Source organism: Sceloporus occidentalis, unplaced genomic scaffold, assembly GCF_023333645.1.
Source record: "Sceloporus occidentalis isolate IW3139 unplaced genomic scaffold, rSceOcc1.0.p SCAF_499, whole genome shotgun sequence".
Lineage (NCBI taxonomy): Eukaryota > Metazoa > Chordata > Lepidosauria > Squamata > Phrynosomatidae > Sceloporus > Sceloporus occidentalis.
This window is the reverse complement of record NW_028317479.1, coordinates 136722-159887: the sequence shown is the minus strand read 5'-3', so window position 1 is coordinate 159887 and position 23166 is coordinate 136722. Positions and strand designations below refer to the sequence as shown.

At 54.2% G+C, this 23166-nt stretch overlaps 3 protein-coding genes and 1 pseudogene across 3 annotated transcripts; 1 reads left to right on the top strand and 3 right to left on the bottom strand.

Moving 5' to 3' along the window:
* Positions 1–733: 733 nt before the first annotated feature.
* On the bottom strand, positions 734–5910 carry LOC149271528 (FAD-dependent oxidoreductase domain-containing protein 1-like). The gene is made up of 12 exons (XM_089507369.1): positions 5660–5910; positions 5492–5553; positions 4657–4874; positions 4460–4570; positions 3692–3810; positions 2730–2824; positions 2288–2389; positions 2009–2085; positions 1693–1853; positions 1399–1528; positions 1127–1231; positions 734–988 (listed from the first exon to the last, which is right to left on the bottom strand). Exons 1-12 carry the CDS (start codon positions 5908–5910, stop codon positions 734–736), a joined length of 1686 nt encoding a protein of 561 aa, XP_089363495.1.
* Positions 5909–11516, top strand: LOC149271527 (signal recognition particle receptor subunit alpha-like). Its single transcript, XM_089507367.1, is given in 16 exon segments — positions 5909–5938; positions 5940–5960; positions 5962–6027; positions 6951–7034; positions 7330–7493; positions 7622–7814; positions 8073–8182; positions 8298–8454; positions 8552–8697; positions 8903–9021; positions 9336–9422; positions 9829–10001; positions 10133–10346; positions 10663–10826; positions 11104–11202; positions 11388–11516. Coding segments are annotated over 16 exon segments (1956 nt in total).
* A 1572-nt stretch (positions 11517–13088) lies between these two features.
* LOC149271526 (protein FAM118B-like) lies at positions 13089–16958 on the bottom strand (annotated as a pseudogene).
* A 4077-nt stretch (positions 16959–21035) lies between these two features.
* On the bottom strand, positions 21036–21847 carry LOC149271525 (gastrokine-2-like). The gene is made up of 4 exons (XM_089507366.1): positions 21764–21847; positions 21503–21619; positions 21245–21367; positions 21036–21119 (listed from the first exon to the last, which is right to left on the bottom strand). The coding sequence occupies exons 1-4, from the start codon at positions 21845–21847 to the stop codon at positions 21036–21038; spliced, it is 408 nt and encodes a 135-aa protein (XP_089363492.1).
* Positions 21848–23166: the final 1319 nt, after the last annotated feature.

Sequence of the window (23166 nt, the reverse complement as noted above, 5' to 3'; positions counted from 1 at the left end):
AGCTCGTTACGGCCCTTTGTCTACATTGTCTTTCTAAATAAAGTTTTTTTGTAATGTTGATTGAGCATTAAGGTGGTGGTTGGGGCATTTAGTACTGTGATGGGTTAATACCCACGCTGGACCTGTGTTGGGGGGATTTATACCAGAAAGGGTTCCGGGTTTCCATAGCAACACAAGGAATACATTGTAATAAAAGAACTCCCTGCGCAGGTTCGAGGAAAAGCTTTTTATTAGAAATAACGCATTTATACTGATATAGCGCGCCCGTCCAATGAGGACAGAGTATAGCGCGCCCGTCCAATGAGGACAGAGTATAGCGCGCCCGTCCAATGAGGACAGAGTATAGCGCGCCCGTCCAATGAGGACAGAGTATAGCGCGCCCGTCCAATGAGGACAGAGTATAGCGCGCCCGTCCAATGAGGACAGAGTATAGCGCGCCCGTCCAATGAGGACAGAGTATATGAGGTCATAATGCATAAAACCGGTTAAACTTCGGACGACATATAAATGAATAAAATTCCCGCCCGTAAAGCCCCGTTCCGGAGCCGTTAACGGAAGCTTTTGTTTAATTTTCTGGTTTAGCTCAGAATTGGCAGCAAAATGAGAAAACGTTGATCTTTGGCCCGGTGATTGTAATATCGTCAGTTTCTTGCAGCCGCGATTAAAAATACCGAATGACGGCTATAAAACGTCAGCGAGCGGGGGAAGGGGTCCGGCCGCCGTCTTGTGCCCCTCACACGATGTTGCTCTCCAGCACGGGCTCCCCGGTGCAGAACCTGCGGAAGGAGAAGGCGCTGAGGTCCAGCGTTTGGAAGTCTCCGTCCAAGATGAGCTCGGCGATGGCGCGGCCCACGCTGGGGGAATGCTGCAGGCCATGTCCGCTAAACCCCGCCGCGATGTACATGTTGTTCACCAGCGGGTGTATCCCCAGCACCCCGTTTTGGTCGAAGGTGTTATAGTCATAGTACCCGGCCCATGCCGATTTCACCTGCGGGCAGAGGGAACACGTTAGAGCGAATCTACGTTTGTCCGAGGGGGCCGCCTGCGCCGTGTCAGTAATTATAATTATAAGGCGTCTGACCCTAAAAACCCCTGAGGGGAGACTCCAATCACTGCCATTACTCACCTTTAAAGATTCAAACGCCGGCACCCTATTGGCCAGCAGCGGCCACACTTTCTGCTGGAAGAAGTCATGATCCACTTCCAGGTCACTGATATCCGGCTCTTCCTCCTGGCGAGATGGGAAAAATAGCCATAAAGGAGTTGGAAAGAAATGCCCCGATCCCCAGCAGATGCAAGGAGAGGGTGAAACGATAGCATTTTGGGTTCTTTATTTGGGGGACGTCACAACTACGAAAGCAGCGAATGAACGGGCCGGGTATCCCAGTGCTCACTCACCTCGGAAGGGGACATGCCCCCAATGTAGTTTCCTCCAAAACCCTCTCTCCTGAAGTACGCCCCAGTGTGGTCAATCAGCATCGGGCAGTCCAAACCCGGCCCATCGGGGCAGTGGAAGACGTAGACGTACCTGGAACATAACGAGCAATTATTCACAAAGCAAATCGGGGACTCGTCGTACCAACAGGACTGCGAACCGAGGCCGCCAGCTCCGTCTGATCCGTCACCAGATGCTGGAAGAGCCTCGCTCGGTCCCTGGCCTGGTCTTATATTCAGGACACTTTACAGACAAACCTCTTCTTGGGCTCGATGGGTAATTTGACTCCTTCTAGCGAGTCTGGGTGGCCGATCCCGATACCCGCCAGCTCAGCCACCTGCGAGGACCATGCGCCGGCCGCGTTAATCACAATGGCGCTCTCTACCCCCTGCGTCTCAAGGCTGTTTGGCGCCTGGACCTGGAACATGAAAAAATGCAGAACAGCCATAAAGAATCCTATTTATTACCCCCCCGGATCCAATGTTATTCCTCGATGACATTTTCATGTGCAGGGAAGAGACGTTATTAAAGCTGCAGCCCCCCGACTCGTCACAACAGACCCCAAAAACTCACAATCACGCTTTTTATTCTGCTGAAATTCACTGGCTCGCCGTCGCTGGTCACCATTTCACGGACGCTCATCTTCAATTCTGCCAAATAAAGTAAAGAAAATATATATTTATTTACCGGAGGAATTAAAGCCCCGAGACCCCGAGAGGAACAAACGGGGATTCTTAGACCCCACGGAACCCGTGCAGAATACAGAACATTAAAGGTTAAAATACCCAACGCCCTCATTTCGAGACCCCCAAATATATATATATAGAGCAGACACTGCGGACGGGCACTCACCGGTCACCTCCCCATGGCAGGCGAACGCTCCCAGAGAGATGGCCTTACGCCGGAACGCATTGAGCAGAGACCACGGGTCCAGCCAGCCCTCGTTCTCAAGCCCTGAATAAAAGTAAAAGGCTCCTTGGTGAGAATTCTCAGACGGCCCGCGGGCCGCAAACGCTCGGCCGCCAGCCAAAAACACGCGCACATCGCGAAGACTCGTGACCGGGGAGAGTCCTGATATAAAGGGCTTCGGCCAGAAACGGGACCGGCAGGAATCTGGGACGGTTCTCTGGTCTGGAAGCTGGACGGGGTTCTGCGCAACGGAACAAAATCCCCAACAGGATGCGGATTCACAGACGGGGCGAATCACTTATTTCACCCCACGGGTGCTTTGCTTGGGGTCATGTATGAGGCCATGTATGAGGTCAAACAGGACCCAGGAAGCTCCGTCACTCACCATAGGACGCGAGTGCCACTCCATGAGTACTGATCCAGTGGAATTTCTTCTTCAGCTGCTCCACAGAGAGGAGCGTCACCTGGGCGCCATGTTCCCTGCATTACAGGACAATACAGATTACTGCCTGCAGAGCATCTCCCCACCCGCCTATAATACAGATTACTGCCCGCAGAGCATCTCCCCACCCGCCTATAATACAGATTACTGCCCGCAGAGCATCTCCTCACCCTCGTATAATACAGATTACCGTCTGCAGAGCATCTCCCCACCCGCCTATAATACAGATTACTGTCTGCAGAGCATCTCCCCACCCGCCTATAATACAGATTACTGCCCGCAGAGCATCTCCTCACCCTCCTATAATACAGATTACTGTCTGCAGAGCATCTCCCCACCCGCCTATAATACAGATTACTGCCTGCAGAGCATCTCCCCACCTGCCTATAATACAGATTACCGTCCGCAGATCATCTCCTCACCCTCCTATAATACAGATTACCGTCTGCAGAGCATCTCCCCACCCGCCTATAATACAGATTACTGTCTGCAGAGCATCTCCCCACCCGCCTATAATACAGATTACTGCCTGCAGAGCATCTCCCCACCTGCCTATAATACAGATTACTGCCCGCAGAGCATCTCCTCACCCTCCTATAATACAGATTACCGTCCGCAGATCATCTCCTCACCCTCCTATAATACAGATTACCGTCTGCAGAGCATCTCCCCACCCGCCTATAATACAGATTACTGTCTGCAGAGCATCTCCCCACCCGCCTATAATACAGATTACTGCCTGCAGAGCATCTCCCCACCTGCCTATAATACAGATTACTGCCCGCAGAGCATCTCCTCACCCTCCTATAATACAGATTACCGTCCGCAGATCATCTCCTCACCCTCCTATAATACAGATTACCATCTGCAGAGCATCTCCCCACCTACGGCTCAGTTCCATTTACCTTTGAATGCTGTAGTTATCGTGCAGTATGTGAGCGCCTTCCTCACTGGCCAGGAAGAGGTACCCGGACGGATTAAACTGAATGTCTATTGGATCCTCATTGGCCACGCCGAGGTGTTCCTGAAAAACCCAGCAGAGATCAAAATACTTTTCACACCAAAACGAGGGTCCAGGACCAAAGAGCTTGCACTCAGACAGAGGTCCTGGCAAACTCTGAGACGGGGAGAGCACCCAAACCAGAGCTCTCGGTGTTATCCTGAGAATTTGTCGCCATGACAACCCTTGGAAAAACTGTTTATTATGTATTATATGAAATATGGATTAAATTACCCCCCACATTACTACCCCCCAGTCTTACCCCGCACTGCTGTACAGGTACAGATTTCCCCCCATAGGGTCTTATATTCAGACCTTTTCTTTTTTCTTTACATTAAGATCCAAAGTTTGGGGCTCATCTTATAATAGATCAGATGCTGTATTTTAATGTTTATGACGCGGAGTCTGAAGTCAAAGACTCCCCCCGCCGCCATCGCGTTCTTGGCTCTAATGCGTAACCTTATTCTTATTAATGTTGTTCCATCTGCATGGAGTTTCCCCTCAATTAGCTGAGATTCCTCCGCAGAGAAGTCGAACGTTTTCTTCCCACGGCCCATTAACGCGCTTGCCGTGCGATCCTTCCGGGGGTTGGTTAGAAATAAACGCGGGGTTAAAGAAACATTTTGCCAAAATTTTACGAAACTAAAACTCTTACCAGACGGTCTCATCTTACATTAATATTACGCAAGAACTGAGCGGAGTAGAGGGACATGAGGATGTTTTCGGGTCGGGAGAACTGCTGCCGGATGCCCCCCACCGATAGGACCGTGGAGGCACGAGTGTACTGCGGAGAAACACGAGGGGTTAATTAGATCGTCTCCAGTCAGCCCGGTTCTTGGGGCCAGAGACGCCACGTCCCCCGTCGCTCACCGTCGGATCTCTTTCCACCACCACCACCCTCAGGGCGTCACGTCGGGACTTCTGCTTCAGCCAATAAGCGATGGACCAGCCGATCACTCCTCCGCCGACGATGACGATATCTGCCCTCTCAGGGGGCAGATCTGCCGTGGGGGTCAGGGGGCTCCAGTCGTTGGACGGCAGACTCTCCTTCAGTTTCTTGTGGAACTTGACGAATTCTCGGTCTAATTCTGGGGAGGAAAGAAGACGCAGAGAGATCATTACATGGTGGACGGGAAGGAGAGGACCTCGGGGGACGGCGCTGAAGCCTCCTGCTATCAACGTGAGACGTCTTCCCCGAAACAGGGCGCGAGGTCACAGCGACCTTTTCATCGCGTTATCAGAGGGTTTTATGTCTAATATTTGACTTGTCCTTATCAGAAATCCACAGCGATAAAAGTTATTTTACCCAAAGTGACCATAAATCTGATAAATAATTAACCCCACGAGGTGAAAACAAAAAACTCAATGAAGTCTCTGAGACATTGATTGTCCCGGGAAGGCGACTCTCGTACACAACATTCATTTATATAGCGCCAGCAGATTCCGTAGCGCAGTTACATTCGCACACCATAACAAACCGGTACAAAGGAGAAGAAGGCCCGGGAGCTTACAATCTAGTCAGTAATAATATACATCATGGTTATTATTTATTGCTTTTTTGTAGCGTCATCATATTCTGTAACGAGGGGCTATTGGGGCGGTATAACCCAGCGAGGATATAGCAGGGTGACACAGTGACCAGCCAGCAGCGCTGCGGTATATGTAGGTGCTCTGGTGGGGTGGGAGGGAGACCGGGGACACTCACCTCTAAAGAAATCATCTTGCTTCAGGAGGCCAACAGTGGCACTGAGGGCCCGGTGTGAGATCCTGGGGGCCCCCAAACCCGATCTCCCCCTGGCTGGGGTGGGTATGGTGCCCCGTGGCCTGAGGCCGACCCCAGGGACGCCCCTCCATCCCCTGCACAGAAACATGCCTGACAGCTGCAGAGACAGCGCCTCTATACAACGTCATCACCGCGCGACTGGCGCACACTGATGGCGGCGGGTGCAGGAGGAGCAAGATGGCGGCGGGTGCAGGAGGAGCAAGATGGCGGCGGGTGCAGGAGGAGCAAGATGGCGGCGGGTTCCGGCCCGCCCCGGTAGGAAGTGACGTCTGCTGCTGCTGTTGCTGTTCTGACGTGTCCCTGCGGCCCCTGCGCTGAGCCGGTTTGGGGGGATTCATCATGCTCGACTTTTTCACCATCTTCAGTAAGGGGGGGCATCGTGCTCTGGTGCTTTCCAAGGAGTCAAGGGCTCCTTCACCGGCCCCGTCAATGCCCTCATCCGCTCCGTCATTCTACAGGTACCCCGTGGGGTGGTGACAGGGTACATGGCTTGGGGTGAGGGGTAAGCAGGGGTATTAGGACTGACGTGCTCGGGGGTAACAGAGGGCATGGCTGGGGGTGAGGGGTAAGCAGGGGTATTAGGGCTGACATTCTTGGGGCAGGACAGGGGTACAGAGTTTGGGGGGGGGGGTGATATAGGTTCGGGGTATCCCGGGGGGCAGAGTGATGAGGGCGGTTGGATGGCAGGAGGGGCAGTAATTTGAGGAGGTAGTTTAAGGGGGTGACAGGTGCTGCTTTCTCTCCCAAAACCCGCTGAACGCTTTATTGTAAAATGTCTGTTTTCTGCCCCCTCTGAGAAATAAAAGGCTTAACGGCTGTCAAAAGGGATGTCAGCGGATGATTGACAGCTAGTTTGGGGGCAGATGCTGGCAGTAGAATGGGGCAGGTATTTAGAAGAAGAGATCTGGATACAGCGGGGTAATTAGCTGTCAGTAAGGGGGCAACAACAGTTGTGGTCCAGCAAGAGCTGCTCTGAATGCGACATTTACTCCGCGTTACATCAGCCCTGCGAGGGGCATTTTCATAACCGTGCCCTGGACTGTATCTTAAGGGGTTAAACCCTTCCTGCCAGTACACTGCGAGCCGCCGGTCACCGCGTTAACCCCACCGATGCTCCCATTTACTTACCGTTTACTCTACTGTGCCGGCGCCACGGAATCCGCGTGCGCTATATAAATAAACACGTCCCGTGCTCTGTCCATGTGTGGCCCTCGGTACCTGGGCCTGGTATCGTGCACGTGCTGCGGGGCTTTCCATTATTTCTAGAAGCTTCTCTATTAGGCTCTATGGATCCCCCTGTGATCGGTTTAACCCCGTGTGGCCCTGAGACGTCTTCTCTCCCGCCCGCCTTTCTCACCGGCGTCTCGTCTTCTTGTTTCAGGAGAGAGGAGGGAATAATTGCTTCACCCACGACTCGCTGACTCTGAAACATAAACTGGACAACCAGTTCGAGCTGGTGTTTGTGGTAAGCGAGCCCATGATTGTAACGGGAACCTCCTGGCCCCCGGGCCCGATACACCTGGCCCCCCGGCTCCTGCCCCGGTCGTTGCTTCGTGATGCTCTGGGTCTGTGAGTAGAAATAGTAATAATGTTTCTAGTGCTTTATCTGATTTGAATGATTTCTGGCTGATTATTAGATCCCCCGGTAGGTCGTAAGAGACGGAATCCCGCGGGGGTCTCGGGAGAATCACTCTGCCGGTCGCTCCGTTAGAGTCCCAGCCGGCGACCGGAGTCCGTAATCATTTCTTGTCACTCCGCAGGTAGGATATCAGAAGATTTTAACCCTGACGTACGTCGATAAACTGATAGACGACGTTCACCGAGAATTCCGCGATAAATATCGCAATCAGATCCAGCAGAACGGGGCTCTGGGGCTCCTCAGCGGGACCTTCGACTTTCACGATGATTTCAGCCTCCTTCTCAGGTAACCATGGAAACGCAGCTCCTCACCCATAGGGTTAAATAACGGGCGCGGGTTAGGTTAATCGTGCGAACCCCCCGTCACTACATGAGCCGAGGTGTTTGTAAAGTTTGACGTTTTATCCTCCTCAGGGCGGCGGAGAACTCCGGCAAAGTCCGTCCTCCTCCCGCCATGAAAACCTTCGAACAGTCGCTGAAGTCGCAGAAGACGGTGAAGTCCATGATTGAGAAGCCCGGGGAGAAAGCAAAGGAGAACACCAAGAAGAGCAAGGCTTCCAAAAAAGAGAGTGAGTACAAGCGATGGCCCCAATCGTCTCCATCTCAGGTACTGGGGGTTCATAGGGAGTCGCTGTCCGGGCAGGAGAACGCTTGGTTTGATGGTAGTAGCTACTGGAGACCGCTTCCCGGTGGAGGCATTGCAGATAAAAGCTTTAAGCACATCCCAAGCAGCGGGGACGTTTTCTGCTGTCAGGCTGTGATGTAACATCGAGGTTTGCAGAGTTTTTTGGAAATGACACAGTTTTTTTTCTCGTTCCCAGATATTGCCCCAGAAGCCGGTACCACGAATAACAAACCCACCAAGCAGAGCATCGCAGCCGCGGGGGAGAAGGAGCAGCTCACACCGGAGGAGATCATGCAGCGCAAGCGAGAGGAGTTCTTCCGCAAGAAAATGAAGGGAGGAGACAAGATCAGGTGAGTGAGCGCGGCAGGAGCGCACACTCGGGGCGAGTCAGAGCGGCTCGGTGACTTGTTGGTGGGATTGGCGGGGAGGACCAGGGCTTATAGCTTTCATTCTGATTTAACGCAGCAAGTCTCCCAAGCCGGAGGCTCCAAAAGAGAAGGGAAAGCAGCCCCGAGTCTGGGTTCCCGGAGCCTCCAACACCAAAGAACTGGACTACAGTAAACACACCACCAACGGCGGCCCGGAGGATCCATCTCTGCCGGACGACGATCGCGAGGCTCTGGTGCGTACCGCGCTGTCCGCATGACGCTCTCTGTGCAGGCCAGCCGTGCTCTTCTCTGACCTGACGGCCTCTCCGCTTCTGTCTCTCCCCTTTCCAGCGATCCGCCGGCGGGGGGATGCAGGGAAACCTGCCTGATCTGGAAGTCGAGAGCAGCAGCGAGGAAGAAGAGGATGATGACGAAGAGGAGGAAGAAGAGCAGCTGGTGGCCAAATCCAAAGCCTCTCCGGCCCCGATAAAGGCCAGGTATGAAGCGTGCCAAGTCTTCCGTCTGCAGATCTCTAAAGCTCTGGGTTCATAAATGACCCTTTTATTAAGTGTTTGGCTCGTGTTTGGATCCCGGAAGTGTTGACGTGTAAATGCCGTGTGTAGGAAGTGATCAGGATGCGGTGTATGATGTAATGATGTAATGAGAGAGTCGTTCGGGTCACACACCGTCTCTTGTCTTTAGTGCGAAGAAGAGTGGCTTCGGGGGGATGTTCGGGATGTTAAAGGGGCTGGTGGGAGCCAAAAGCCTCACACTGGACGATATGGAGCCGGTTTTAGAAAGGATGAAGGATCATCTCATAGGTGAGGGGGTTCTGGCCTTAAACTGAAAATATCCTTATAAGTTTCATGTAAGAACCCACCAGCAGGTTGGCCCGATCCGGCCCCCGTCTAGCCACCCGTTTCTCCTGCTGTAAAGAGTCGTAGGTCTCGTCTTAGATTCAGGAGCCGTATGTCTATCCCATGCATGTTTAATCCCCTCACTGTATTACCCTCTACCACTTCTGCTGGGAGGCTGTTCCACTTACCTACCACCCTCTCAGTAAAGTAAAACTTGCTCACATTACCTCTAAGCCTCTAGTTTTATATTTTATCCTCCTTCTCTTGTCTCCTGGCAGCGAAGAACGTGGCAGCTGATATCGCGGTGCAGCTCTGTGAATCAGTGGCCAAGAAGCTGGAAGGAAAAGTGATGGGAACGTTCAGCAGTGAGTATCGGCGTCGGGGATCTCGGGGACTGACTTGGATCATCCGAGGCGACCCTGGCTGCGTTGCTTGTAGGCATAGTGTAGGTTACTGAAACCCCGTGCGCCACGTGAGTCCCATAACTAACTTTACATCAAGCCAGTGAAACGCGTGGGGAGCATTAACCGTTCAACCACCAGGGAAGAGAAAGAAAGGCACTCCGGGGTTAACTTGTATTCAGTAATATTCATGTTCATACTGGTGAGTTTTTAACGCGTTTCGTGGCTCACCGGCCGATTAACCTGTAAGCGCTGCAGCGTCGCCGGTAACACGAGACCCGGTAATTATCCGTCGACCGCTCAGTGAGCGCAGCGTTGTCACCGGGATCTCCTGGGACGAGTGCTGATGTTGCCCCGTTGCCTCTTTTAGCTGTGGCATCTGCAGTGAAGCAGGCTTTGCAGGAGTCGCTGGTGCAGATCCTGCAGCCGAAGCGCCGCGTGGACGTGCTGCGTGATGTCATGGAGGCGCAGCGCCTTCGCCATCCATACGTCATCACATTCTGCGGGGTCAACGGTGTTGGGAAATCAACAAACCTGGCCAAGGTAAGCACCAGAGCGGGTACGGTCCTCTCACCCGTCACCCGGCGGCCACTAAGCCAATTCATGTTTGACGATGTGTTTTGTGTGGCGGTTCGCCCCCTGCGTGACGGCCATTTCTGTTTGTCGCGGGGCAGATCTCTTTCTGGCTGATAGAGAACGGTTTCAGCGTGCTCATTGCCGCGTGCGACACGTTCCGTGCTGGGGCGGTGGAGCAGCTACGAACTCACACTCGGCGCCTGAACTCGCTGCACCCTCCAGAGGACCACAAGGGGCGCACCATGGTCCAGCTGTATGAGAAGGGCTACGGGAAGGACGCCGCCGGCATCGCCATGGAAGCCATAACGTACGGTAAGAAGATTATTGCCAAAACCCCTTACTCAGCTCCACGGCCTTCAGTGGGTGACGGGGCGACCCCGGGGACCTTTTTCTGCCCCGTATACCGTAGCGCTGGATGGGCGATGTGTTGGTGATTTAACCCCGTCTCGCGTTCGTTCGGTGTTTGCTTTGTTGGGCGTCCCGTGGGGTTTGTTCCCCCGGCTCCTTCCAGGGTTGTTGGTTAAAAGGATTCCTCTGGGTCGCGGATGTTCCCAGGAGCCGCCATCGAGCCTTTATCGGAACTCGTTTGGTTTTGCTCCTGGTGTAACTGGTTCTTTTGCTTCTGCAGCTCGGAACCAGTCGTTCGATGTGGTTCTGGTGGACACCGCAGGGCGCATGCAAGACAATGCCCCCCTCATGACTGCCCTGGCGAAGCTGATCGCGGTGAACATGCCCGACCTGGTACTCTTTGTAGGGGAAGCTTTAGTCGGCAACGAAGCCGTGGATCAGCTGGTGAGTTCCCCGGGCCGACGATCTTCTCGTCAGGATATTCTTTCCCGATTCACAAACCTCTCCTCGCCGTCCGTTTAAAGGATAAATAAACCGACTTCTAACCAGTAAAGTCGCTGCTCGGGCTGTTATGAGACTGTCCGGCAGTCAGAGGGTTAAGATTTTGGCTACGAGGGGTGCAATACCGCGCCTCCCCCGGGCTTCGTTCTGCGCGGCCCCCCCCAGGGCTTCGTTCTGCGCGGCCCCCCAGGGGTTTCACGCAGATATTTTCTCTCCGCAGGTGAAGTTTAACAAAGCTCTGGCCGATCACTCCATGGCAGACAAGCCGCGTCTCATCGACGGGATCGTCCTCACCAAGTTCGATACCATCGACGACAAGGTGGGGGGGTCACTTTTTCATCCGCTAAATCGGGGGCCTAGTTATTGGGGGTAAACATGCGCCCGGCTGCGGCAGCTCTTCATTGTACGGAAACTTATTTTTATTGAGAATAATGTGGTGTCTGTTAACCCCTCGTTTCTTGCTGCTCGCAGAGGTAAATGGCTGTGTTAATACTTTATTTATAGGTGGGCGCAGCTATTTCCATGACGTACATCACCGGCCAGCCGATAGTATTTGTGGGGACGGGACAGACGTACTGCGACCTGCGCAGCCTGAACGCCAAGGCCGTGGTAGCTGCTCTGATGAAGGCTTAACGGCCGGCTGCTCTCTGCTGGAGTCGGTCCGGGGTTCTGCGCGTCGTCTTCTCGCTTCCATTTACCGTCTAAGCCGCTCGTACCAACGGTCCAGCTTGTCTGTGAAACAGCACCGGGAGTTACTGACCCACAGAGCCGCCCCCCTGCAATCCACGTCTCCGGTAACCGGCGTTCTCCCGCCAATCGCGGCAGTTACCGGATTTACGGGTCTTGTCGGCGAGTCGGTGGCCGGCAGAAGCCGCCACATTCAATGTTCCCGCGCCTGGCGATCCTAACTATTAGAAGAGCTGTAAAGCGCTTAGGCCTCTACACTCGGACCCCTCTTTATTTAACAGCTAGATACCCCGGGGGCAGGTGCTGGGGGCAGGTCCCGGGGCGGTTGTAACTCCACAGCCGGGCAGTAGATGGTGCTGATATCGACATTTGTTTTGCTGCTAATTGGAGCCTCATCTCCCGAATCAGTAACTTTCTGAGCTCGACAATTAACCCAAAGATTTGCCCCGATGTTGTGTTGACGTGGGTGCCCAGTCTTATATTTTAACCCTTTAAGTGCCAGCAGTGTGTTCAAACACCCCAGGAACCCCCAAAGGTTCCAAACCACAGCCTCATTCCGCCCGATGCGTTCGAGAAGTTTGACGTTAATAGCGAGGATTGCGCTGCGGTTTGCTTGATTTAACCCTTGGAAGACTGCAGGGTAGCGCTGTTTATTGCTGACTCCTCAGAGGATTTTGTCCGGTGGCCTCGCGCTCCACTTACGTGCAATGTATGGATCGCTATCCATTAGAGAATACAAAACGTAATTTATAAGAGAATAAATTTCCTATATAATGATATTAAACTGCCTGCATTTGTGTTTTTGGGGGAAACATGAGCACCGGGCCCCCGTATCTGTGTATCGCTAATGAATGGGGGCCCCAGTATCTGTGTATCGCTAATGAACGGGGCCCCCGTGGCAGCTCGAGTAACGCAGAAAGCAGCAGTATCCAATCATTAACTCATATAATGCTCAGCCGCCACCCCCAGCAATAATGGTAGCCCATAGGCCACGCAAGTCGGGTGTAGAATAAAAGCAGTTACATCGCGCCCCGCTCTACGGGTGAACTCAAAGCCTTTATTTGTTGAACTGCCAAAAATTGTAAAATACACCAAACATTTCATGTAAATCCTACAGTTTAAAAGTCCAGCGCGTGCGGGAACGCGGGATTCGGGTTTTATTCCCGTCGAAAGGAGCAAACGTTACCCGACAGATAATCCCGGCATCGGGGGGGGCCCAGGCCACAGCGCGCGTCCTAAATCTCATATTCACAGTACAAATAGGGTTTGTGTCACGGAGATCCACGTCTCCCACCCCATAGAGCCGGTGAGGGGGGTATGGGGGGGACAGTCAGTGCGGCAATAATTAGAGCCAAAAACTACATTCATCCTTTTAAAATAAATAACGAGGGGGAAAAACCATTTCCGGTGCATCTGGACGAACTCCGGGGGCTTGCAATGCGGTGTTTGCGTTGAATATTCAGACGGTCCCTACGCAGACGAGAAGTCACTGCAGTCTCCCGGTGGGGTCCGCTTGGGTCATCGCGGCTGATAATCCCGGCACTCGCTCGGATCCTTCCCGGTAAATCTCTGCCTCTCCGCCGGAAGTGTCGATGTCTCAGCTGCTGGGCTCTGCAGGGGGCGATAGAATAAAAGTTACGAACGATCCCGGCAAATTTTTATTCCCGCAGCCACATCCCGGTCCGTCTTCCACACGTTCAGCTACAGAAAACATGCGCAGATAACGTCATCACCTTTACTCAGGCAGTTTGCGTGAACCGGTCCGTTCCGCGCGGGGGTCTCTCTTGTCGTTCCTGTTAGGGAGAGAAAGTCGGGAGATTATTTTGGGGGAAACCGGTTCCGGAATCAGATTCTGATGTTTCCAGGATTTAGAGTCCGAACGCGTTTCATTTCCTTGCTGTTATAGACTGAGGAATTTGATTAATTTGCACCCAGCGGGGGCCGCGGCAGGAATGTGCCCCCCGACCGAGGTCAGACCTCTAAAGGGAACATTCTGGACGCAGCCAGCGACGGGGAGGGGGCTCTATGTAATTTACAAAGGATTATCGACAAGTGAGGAAATGGTTAAAGCCTTAAACGCTGCACCCCGGCGTATGCGCTGCCCCCTTACAGTACCGAGCTCCCTCGCGATGAGCCGGGGGCCGCTCCGGGGCCACCCGCCAACGAACCGGTCATCAGCTTCAGACTTTTCTACCCAGTAACGGGACGGACGCGGCGGAATTCATGCTGCAACAATTGAAATAATTCACACAGCTGCATCGGTGCCATGCGTGGCTTTTATAACCGGCACAGGCCGTGCAAAGAATTAGGCAAAGATTCCGCTGAGACCACCGGAGACCACCGGACACGTACCGGGTCCCAGCTCTGCGCCGCTGTAAAACGCGCGACTCAAACGTATCGCTTTCTAAACGTCAAACACATCTGAAAACCTTTCCCGGCCCCCCGTCGTTTCACCAAGCGGCGCGTTGGCCGGACCCTCGACGTACCGGCTCTGCCGCGGTTGGAGATTTCGTTGGCCAGTCTCTCGAAGTACTCGGGCAGGTCGGAGTATTCCGTGCCGTACGAGATCACCTTGATGCCTTTGTCCAGCATGTTCTCCCGCAGTTTCTTGAACTCGTCGACATCCTCCCGCCGAACCAACATGAAATGTTCCAGGTCCGACTTGTGCTTCACCGCCTCGAGGAAGAGGGCCTGGAACGTCGTGTCGTCCACGGTGCGGCCGCAGCCCAGGAACAGGAAAGATTTGGTCTCGTAGAGCTTCTGGATCTCCCGCTGGGGAGGAATCACACGAAACATTATAAATACATGTCTCGAGGCCCCCCATGCCCTCAACGCGGGAAGCTGAAGCGCCCATGACCTCACCATGACCTCGGTGTTACGGAGAACGTTCTGGTAGCCGGCCGGGTGCAGGACTATGCCGCTGGGGTTGGTGTAGACGCCGTGGATGTGCAGGACGCTCAGCTTCTTCTTCTCCTGAGCCCATTCCAGCACCTGACGGGGAGAGAGCGGGCGAGAGAGAGCAGGCGAGGGGACGGGAGAGAGCGCGAGAGAGAGCGGGCGAGGGGACGGGAGAGAGCGGGCGAGAGAGAGCAGGCGAGGGGACGGGAGAGAGGGGGCGAGGGGACGGGAGAGAGCGGGCGAGGGGACGGGAGAGAGCGGGCGAGGGGACGGGAGAGAGCGGGCGAGAGAGAGCAGGCGAGGGGACGGGAGAGAGGGGGCGAGGGGACGGGAGAGAGCGGGCGAGGGGACGGGAGAGAGCGGGCGAGGGGACGGGAGAGAGCGGGCGAGGGGACGGGAGAGAGCGGGCGAGGGGAGAGCCGCCTGTTACCGATCAGCTCGATATGGCGCCGGCGACCTGCCGGAAACCCTTCACGTTCTATGAGAGCGATAATTCCGGTCTCACCTTCTTCTCGTCGGTCAGATCCAGCGACTCCAGCTGCTTCCCCTGGTGGAAGGCGTAGATCTCCAGCAAGTTGTCGAAGTTCGTGGTCAGGACCAGAGCTCCGTTCTCCATCAGCTGCAAGACGGACTGCAGGAGCTGCTTCCGGAATCCTCCATCTTGGACTCCAGGTCGTCAAACACCTCGTACAGGCAGTCCTTGAAGAAGGTGGAGCGCACGTTGCTCGTACGCTGCGGGAAACAAGAGCGAGCGGCGTCAACGAGAACGACGGATGAGAGAGCCCCCCGCGAAAGAGAGAGCCCGGAAACATGGCGAGACCGAGAACAGAAATCACAGCAACAAAGTAACCACGCGGCAAATACAAATGAGTCTGTCTAAATCTCCCATTATGTTTTTACCACCACTACTGGGAATCCACGCCAGGCACCCTCCAGATTTTTATTTATAAACTTCCTGCGTTTATTCTTTGTGTACTTTGGGTTTCTTTTTTCCTCGTTATCTCCCCGACAATCCTCTCTACACCCCGACAGAGTATAGAGACAGCGCCGTGCCGGGGACGTGGGGTTTAACAAAATGTGGGGGGGGCACAAAAAGATAACATTTCTGTGCAATCTGAAATTAACCCCAGAATAGCGGCAAGAAAAGGCTGAAAGAAGACGAATTGTATATTTCTATAAGCCCCGCGTCTTGTGCTATTGGGGGGGGATCGGGGCCACTGACCGGCGACAGCTTCTGGATCAGATCGTGAGCCACATGGATGAGGTTCTTGTCCTCGTGGAGACATTTCTGGAACTTCTTGCTTTCCTCGTCTTCCAGGAGGTCGAAGTCATTCGCAGCGTCTAGAAGGGCCTGGATTAACCCTTTCCAGGACTTCAGGGCCGGGACCTGGGGTGCGACGGCCGCGCTGATCCCCGTCCCGATCACCAGGACCAGCTCCTGGGGCTTCTTGGTTTTTAGGCTCGGGAGGAGTTTTCTGGAAGAGAAGAGAGCGATTTTCGGGGGAACCTGCTCCGTGCCCCTCAGCGGGTCCCGAGTCACTTACCCCTGCTCTGCCCCGCCGGGGGGGTAACAACGTCCACGCAATCCAAACCGACGACGGCTATTTTTATAAAGCAAGAACTCTAAAAGGGCGGAAATCAGCCCAAAGCGACAGCAGGAACCGGCTTATAGGGTACAACGAACTCCCCCAGAAGAGGAGGCAGTAATTAGAGGAGCTTTAAAGGGGAAGCTTGGGGGTAATTCTCTCCTGGGGGGGGGAATTCTCTCCTGGGGGGGGGTTCTCTCTGGTGGGGTAATTCTCCCGGGGGGGGGGGGCTAATTCTGATCTGTATGATTCTTCATACAATCATGAAACGTGACATTTTAAGGAGTGCTTGATCTGATTCCGCCACCCGGCGCCCCGCGAGCCAGAGGGGGTATTAGGCAAGCTGTGGCAAACACAGGCTGTTTCTGGAACATTTCCCATATCGCTTTGGCCTTGGAGGCTATGGCAAACAGCGGGGAGGAATAAGGCCACGGATTGCTTTCCCACGCTGATAAGACTTGGTGATTAACCCATTCACTGCCTCGAAGGGCTCTGAGTTCAGGTAGAAAGCATTTAAAGGGTTGAAGACGTGTTTAAGAGGAAGCGTCACGCAGAGCGGCGCCGTAACGTCAGGTAAAAGCACGTAAACATAAGACTATTGAGGCTTCTCGCACCCTCGTTACTCACTGACCCCGGATGTAGGAGGAACAGATCGCCGTGAAAGGACCGGAACCAGGGAGATGTGGGGTTCATACCAGCTCTGAGAGGTGAACCCATGTTAGATTGCTAGCTCTGTGGCCAGGCTATCACAGGGAACGGTATATAGAGGCACAGAGGTCAGCACTGAGACTACAGACATCAGTATCGGGTACAGCGCCGGGTATTACCTGGGCTTCTTGGCCGGGGACACCCCGTCTTCTATCAGCATTTGCCTCTCAGATTTGACGGTCAGTGCAGAAGCCATCCAACAACCGAGCTGCGGAGGAAGCAGAGACCCTTCGTCACAATCCACGGGGGGTCCCAGAACACCCCCCACTCTCCCTATCCAACAGGGGGCAACTACCGAGGGGCATTAACAGAGCCGCAAAGCACAGAAAACACTTAAATAATCACAGAGCGATCCAGCTGTGGCCCCCGCTAGTAGCCCTGAAACAACAAAACACAAGGGGGCCGGGCGGTTACCCCTCTGCCAACAAACAGCCGTTCAGGGGTTTGGGATGAGTGCTGGTACAGCTTGACTGTTTAGATTGTAAGCTCTCCAGGACAGGGTCAGAATTGTCACATCTGTAAACCACCTGTGAGTGAAGCATCTACTGTAAAGCACCGAGTACACCTGTTGGCAGTTTTTGGGTTAAACTGCAGAATTCTAACTTCCCGTCACCTCCCGATAAGAGAAGTATTTCTGTCTGTGACATCACAGGATGCAATGATCGTCTTTACCTTCCTCCGCTCCGGCCCCCTCGCCTCCGCTCCGGCCCCCTCGCCTCCGCTCCAACAGCTTGGAGGCTGAAAACCTGGTAGGACAGAAGATGGATATCGTTACGAGCCGCCAGTGGGGGCCGGGGGCAACAAAACCATTATGGGGAAGAACTGGGCCGGGAACGAGGGGGCCGCTGCCTCTCACGACCTCTTAATTGTTAGTTTAGGGGTCAAGACTTTTTTTCTTTTCAGTTGGGGGTCTTTGATAATAAAATGTAACACGGAGATCAAAGAAACAGATCCCAGCCGGGGTCTCCGGGGGTCTTCTCTGCACAGACGCTGCTATCTCGGTGCTCAGAGACTAACCGGTGATCTCCGGATCGGTGGAATCGGGAACCAGAACCGGGTTTAAGGAACGAATGACTCGGATTTGGGGTGAATTCGGATATTTATGGTCATCAAATCACAGCGATCGCACATAATGCCCCCAACTACGCCCCCCCTGGGTAATTAACCTGCAGGGTCCCAAAACGTGTATAAAATCACAAGTCCCCGCAGAATCCTCATTAGTACAATAACGAAACGGTCGCCCAAACGCCCAGCATGTAAAGGGTTAACAGCGCCTTGGAACGTTTAGAATTATTTCTTTACCCAAAACAAAGGAATCCAGAAGTTTTTTACCGACGTCCAAAAAGCTGGAACCGGGTGGGAACCGAACGAGCCTCTGGGTCTGCGGGATATTCTGCGGCGTCCGGAATCTGTATTTACCTTCTCCGGGAGAGTCCGTGCGCGGCTGGCCGGGTCCGGGGCGGGAGTGCGAGGGTGCCGGGGCGGGAGTGCGAGGTGCCGGGGTGTGATATTTACGTGGCAGGTGGATCTGCCCCCCCGCGAGCGTTTGCTCAGTCCGGCTCGGTCTGGTTTTGCCGCGCAGGAATATCCGAGGAGATGACGTCAGACACTAATTTCACAGAACGGCCCCCGCATTCCTTTCGTGTCCCGGCAGATCACACGAGGCTGAAGCGCTGCAGAAGGGGTAGTAGACAGGTGAATTTGCCACAATTATCGCTTACTACAAATATTTGTTTTGACTTCAATAGAAACATTTTGGGCAGTTTGGGTGACGCCGGAGCGACCGCCTGCCGCATCATAATAATATAGCTCCGAACCCGATGACATCATTCCCCAGGCTCTCCACGACCAGCTGACATTATCACCCTTAACACATCCACCTTCCAGTCAACAAGCCCTCGTCCCATTAACTCTTTACTTCCCGCGGAATCATCCCGCAGCCAGCCATTATCCTATTAACCCTTCTTCCCTCTGCCAGTGATGTCATTCTCTGGGATTTACTGCCATTGGTCATCATCACCTCCGCTCCTCTCTGTCACCCCGTCTAAGGGTCATTATGACGTCTATCACCCTTTCACCCTCATCTCATGACCGTCTAGCCGCTGTCTGCCGGGAGGTGACTGCCCTGTGTCCGCTCGCTCCTTTTTCTTGGCTTCAGCCGGATAATGAAGTCACTCGTATCGCGAAGTAAACAATAACATAATAAAATATTAATCAGAACTAATACAAAAAGCGGCGGGCAGATTTTGCACCGGCTCCCAGTTACCCCCCAGCTGGGGCCGGTACCAAGTCTGGGCTGAAGGTAGAGACGGCAAACACCACGGAATTTGGGTCAGAAAATCTTTTTTTAATAAGGATTTTGTGTGCTGATGGCAGGTGCCCCCTGTATGGGGTAACAGAGCCCAGGTGCCCCCTGTATGGGGTAACAGAGCCCAGGTGCCCCCTGTATGGGGTAATAGTGACCAAGTACCCCCTGTATGGCGTAATGAAGCCCAGGTGCCCCCTGTATGGGGTAATAGTGCCCAGGAGCCCCCTGTATAGGGTAATAGTGCCCAGGAGCCCCCTGTATAGGGTAATAGTGCCCAGGTGCCCCCTGTATAGGGTAATAGTGCCCAGGTGCCCCTCTCCCCAACCGGATCTCACACTCACCCAGCTCAGGCAGTGATAGCTCCAGACTCAGCGCCGAGTACGGATCCCGACAGGAGACAAAGAGCCCGGAAACAAAGCAACGCGGATCCGCCGAACCTGGAGCTCTGCTGCCCTCTGCTGTCTGACACAGAAACTGCATCAGCTTCTTACTACTGCCTGACACAGCCCCCCCCCACACACTGCCGCCACACCCCCTGCCCCCCACACCCCTGCACCACACACACTGCCCCTCCACACTGCACCCCAACACACACACCGCCCCCCCCACACACTGCCGCCACACCCCCTGCCCCCCACACCCCTGCACCACACACACTGCCCCTCCACACTGCACCCCAACACACACACCGCCCCCCCCACACACTGCCGCCACACCCCCTGCCCCCCACACCCCTGCACCACACACACTGCCCCTCCACACTGCACCCCAACACACACACCGCCCCCCACACACACACTGCACCCCCCACTGCACCCCCCCACACACACTGCCCCTCCACACTGCACCCCCCCACACACACTGCACCCCCCACTGCACCCCCCCACACACACTGCCCCTCCACACTGCACCCCCCCACACACACTGCACCCCCCACTGCACCCCCCCCCCCACTGCCCTCCCACACACACTGCACCCCACACACACTGCACCCCCCACTGCACCCCCCCCCACACCCGCTGCACCCCCCCACACTGCACCCCCAACACACACACCGCCCCCCCACACACTGCACCCCCCACAATGTGCCCCCCCACACCACACACCCCTGCACCACACCCACTGCACCTCCACACTGCCCCCCCTGCACCCCCCACACTGCACACCCCTGCACCACACCCACTGCCCCCCCTGCACCCCCCACACTGCACCCCACTACTTCTGAACACACCGGAACCTGTATAATAAATCCCTCGTTCATCATAAATAACAGAGAATGATTTTAACCCCCGCAGGCCTCACATACAGACCCGCAAAATAAAAATACAAAACTAAACGCTCCTCGGTGACGCCGTAAATCCAAGATATTACAGAGGCCGTGACATAATCAGACATCGAGCAGCCCTGATGATGTCACCAGCAGAGATCATGGTATCAGAATGACCACCTGATGACCTCATACGGCCACTGGCCACCAGTGGGCTTCAGGATGGAGAGAGAGTGACTCACCGCCCCCCCCCCCTTCCCGGGCCTCAAACAGCGGGGAGGAATTCCACAGATACATTGTTACTGCAAAAACACGTTTATTAAAGAGATCCACGAATAAATCACACAAACAAACGACGCGTGTAAACCGGACATCCTCACATCCACGTGTGTAATGTCATTAAACAGAATTATTCCACCCCAGTCCTAATGAAATGTTTTGTAATCACCACCCTCCCCTCCCTTCCAGTTTCCTCGGGGTAGAACGTGAGTCACGAAAACGCGAGTCCGCCCAGGAGAAATGTCCGTATCCAGAGGATGCTCCGATGCCTCCCGGATGACCAAAAGTCCTTTAAAGCAGCGTTGAGCTGTCTGCTTGAACACAGGTGTGAGAACCATGCAAGCTGCACTCGCTCTGTCCTTAGATCTCAGACACCTGCTTTAAAGGAGGGTTCTCTCTATGAGGATGCGAAGGCCGCCTCACGACTCATACTTGGCAGAAATTTCAACACCGAAGATGTTAAAGGAGATCGTGAATTTCCAGCGGAGGTGGCCGGCCTTGCTCTGAAACGATAAAAGACATAACATCAGCAACATGGCCACGGCTGGGCGGCGGAGCACCTTCTGACTACCGCCATTTAACAATAAATGAGATTAGTTTGTAATAAGAATGTCCGTGCCGCAGATACCTCCGTCGCGCGGTAAACGGGGACATCTCTGCAGAGGACGTTGATCGCGATCCCCAGCCCGGAACGCTCGGCCTCCTCGCCCTCCTCGATGTTATAAGTGAAGTCGTTCTCCTCTGTGCCGTTCTGTGATAAATAAATGATGATTATTATTAATATTATTATCATTATTATTATCATCATTATTATTATTATTAAGAGCCGCGCGGGTCATGTGACTCTCTATGGAAACATGCCGAGCGTGTGATAAGCCGGCCGTACCTGTGCCTGGAAACGCCTGATTCCCCTCAGAATGTCGTTCATGGACGGCACGTTGGCGTCCTCCATGTCCATCACGAAGCACTTATTACCCTTCAGACGCCTGAAGCCGACGACCTCCTGGAAGGAATTCGGAAATGCAAAGTTATGCATAAAATGGGTGTCAATATCCGGCCCCCAGGAGGGCCGAGGGACACTACAGTATGAATGCCCGTCACTTAGAGGGTGAGAATGTCAACACACGGGGTTTCGCCCGTCACTCACATGCTTGTAGTCGTACACAATGGTGGAAGAAACGTTGTTGTTGGTCACGTAGAAGGCGGCCACGTGTTCCCGGTCGTCGACCATAACGAGCTGCTGGACCTCCGCTCCGCTCTTCGACAGGAAAGCCATCTGTATGACCTGCAACTCCCCAACGGGAAGAGATTATCATCCGGCACCCAACGCACCGGCATCCGACGCACCGGTACTCCACGCACCAGCACCCCACGCACCGGCACCCCACGCACCGGTAACCAACGCACCGGCACCCAACGCACCGGCCACCGACGTACCGGCACCCAACGCACCGGTAACCAACGCACCGGTACCCGACGCACCGGTAACCAACGCACCGGCACCTGATTCACCGGTAAGCAACGCAACCGGCACCCAACGCACCGCCGCTTGTAGTATTCGAGGAGCGGGGCGCTCTCCGCTCTCCCGTCTCCCTGTATCTGGGGAGGGATTAGTGAGAGTTGATGGACGTTGCGGCTTTTTTCATCCTCACCTCCTCCGTGTGCTTCTGCGTCAAAAAAACTCCAACCAGCGTCGCTCCGACTACAATAATGGCCAGAAGGGCCACCACCACCAGGGACCACGCCAACGTCTTCTTAGTGTCCTTCATCCTGGGGAGAGAAAACATAAACGCAAAGTGTGAATCCCGACACAATTACACCGATTCACCACCCGAAACGCGCCGGGCAACTTCCCTAATGACATCAGAAGCAGAAGGTATGGAGACGATGTCATGAGACTAAAACGGGGCGCTTTACAGGATCAAAAAGATTAGGAAGGACTGATGTGTCTCAATGTGTCCGGGGAGAGAGACCTGGGAGAGGGGGAGAGAGAGACAGGGGGAGAGGGGAGAGAGAGATGCGGGGGAGAGAAAAGAGAGAGACAGGGGAGAGAGAGAAGGGAGAGCCAGAGGGAGGATAGAGGAAGGAGAGACACATAGACAGGGTAGAGACAGAGGAAAGAAGGGAGAGAAGGGATGGGAGAGGGAGAGACAGGGGGAGTGAGGAGAGGAGAGAAGGGATGGGAGAGGGAGAGACGGGGGGAGTGAGGAGAGGAGAGAGGGGATGGGAGAGAGACGTTTAAATACATAGCGGGATAAAGGACGGGAAGGAAATTTATTTCAAAGGAGGAGAAAAATTACAACAAGAGAGCGGAATCCAACACTAGAGAGTCAGAGACTGAGATGGAATGGAAGGAAGTTTTAGTTTACTGAAAGAGTGGTAGATCAGTGGAACAGCCTCCCAGCAGAGGTGGTAGAGGTTATACAGTGAGGGAATTTAATTACAGCAGGGTGAGTGCTGAGTAGAGTTTGGGTAAATAATCTATTAAACTGCACTCGCTATACTGCGCTCTCTATACTGCACTCTCTATAATGCACTCCATATACTGCG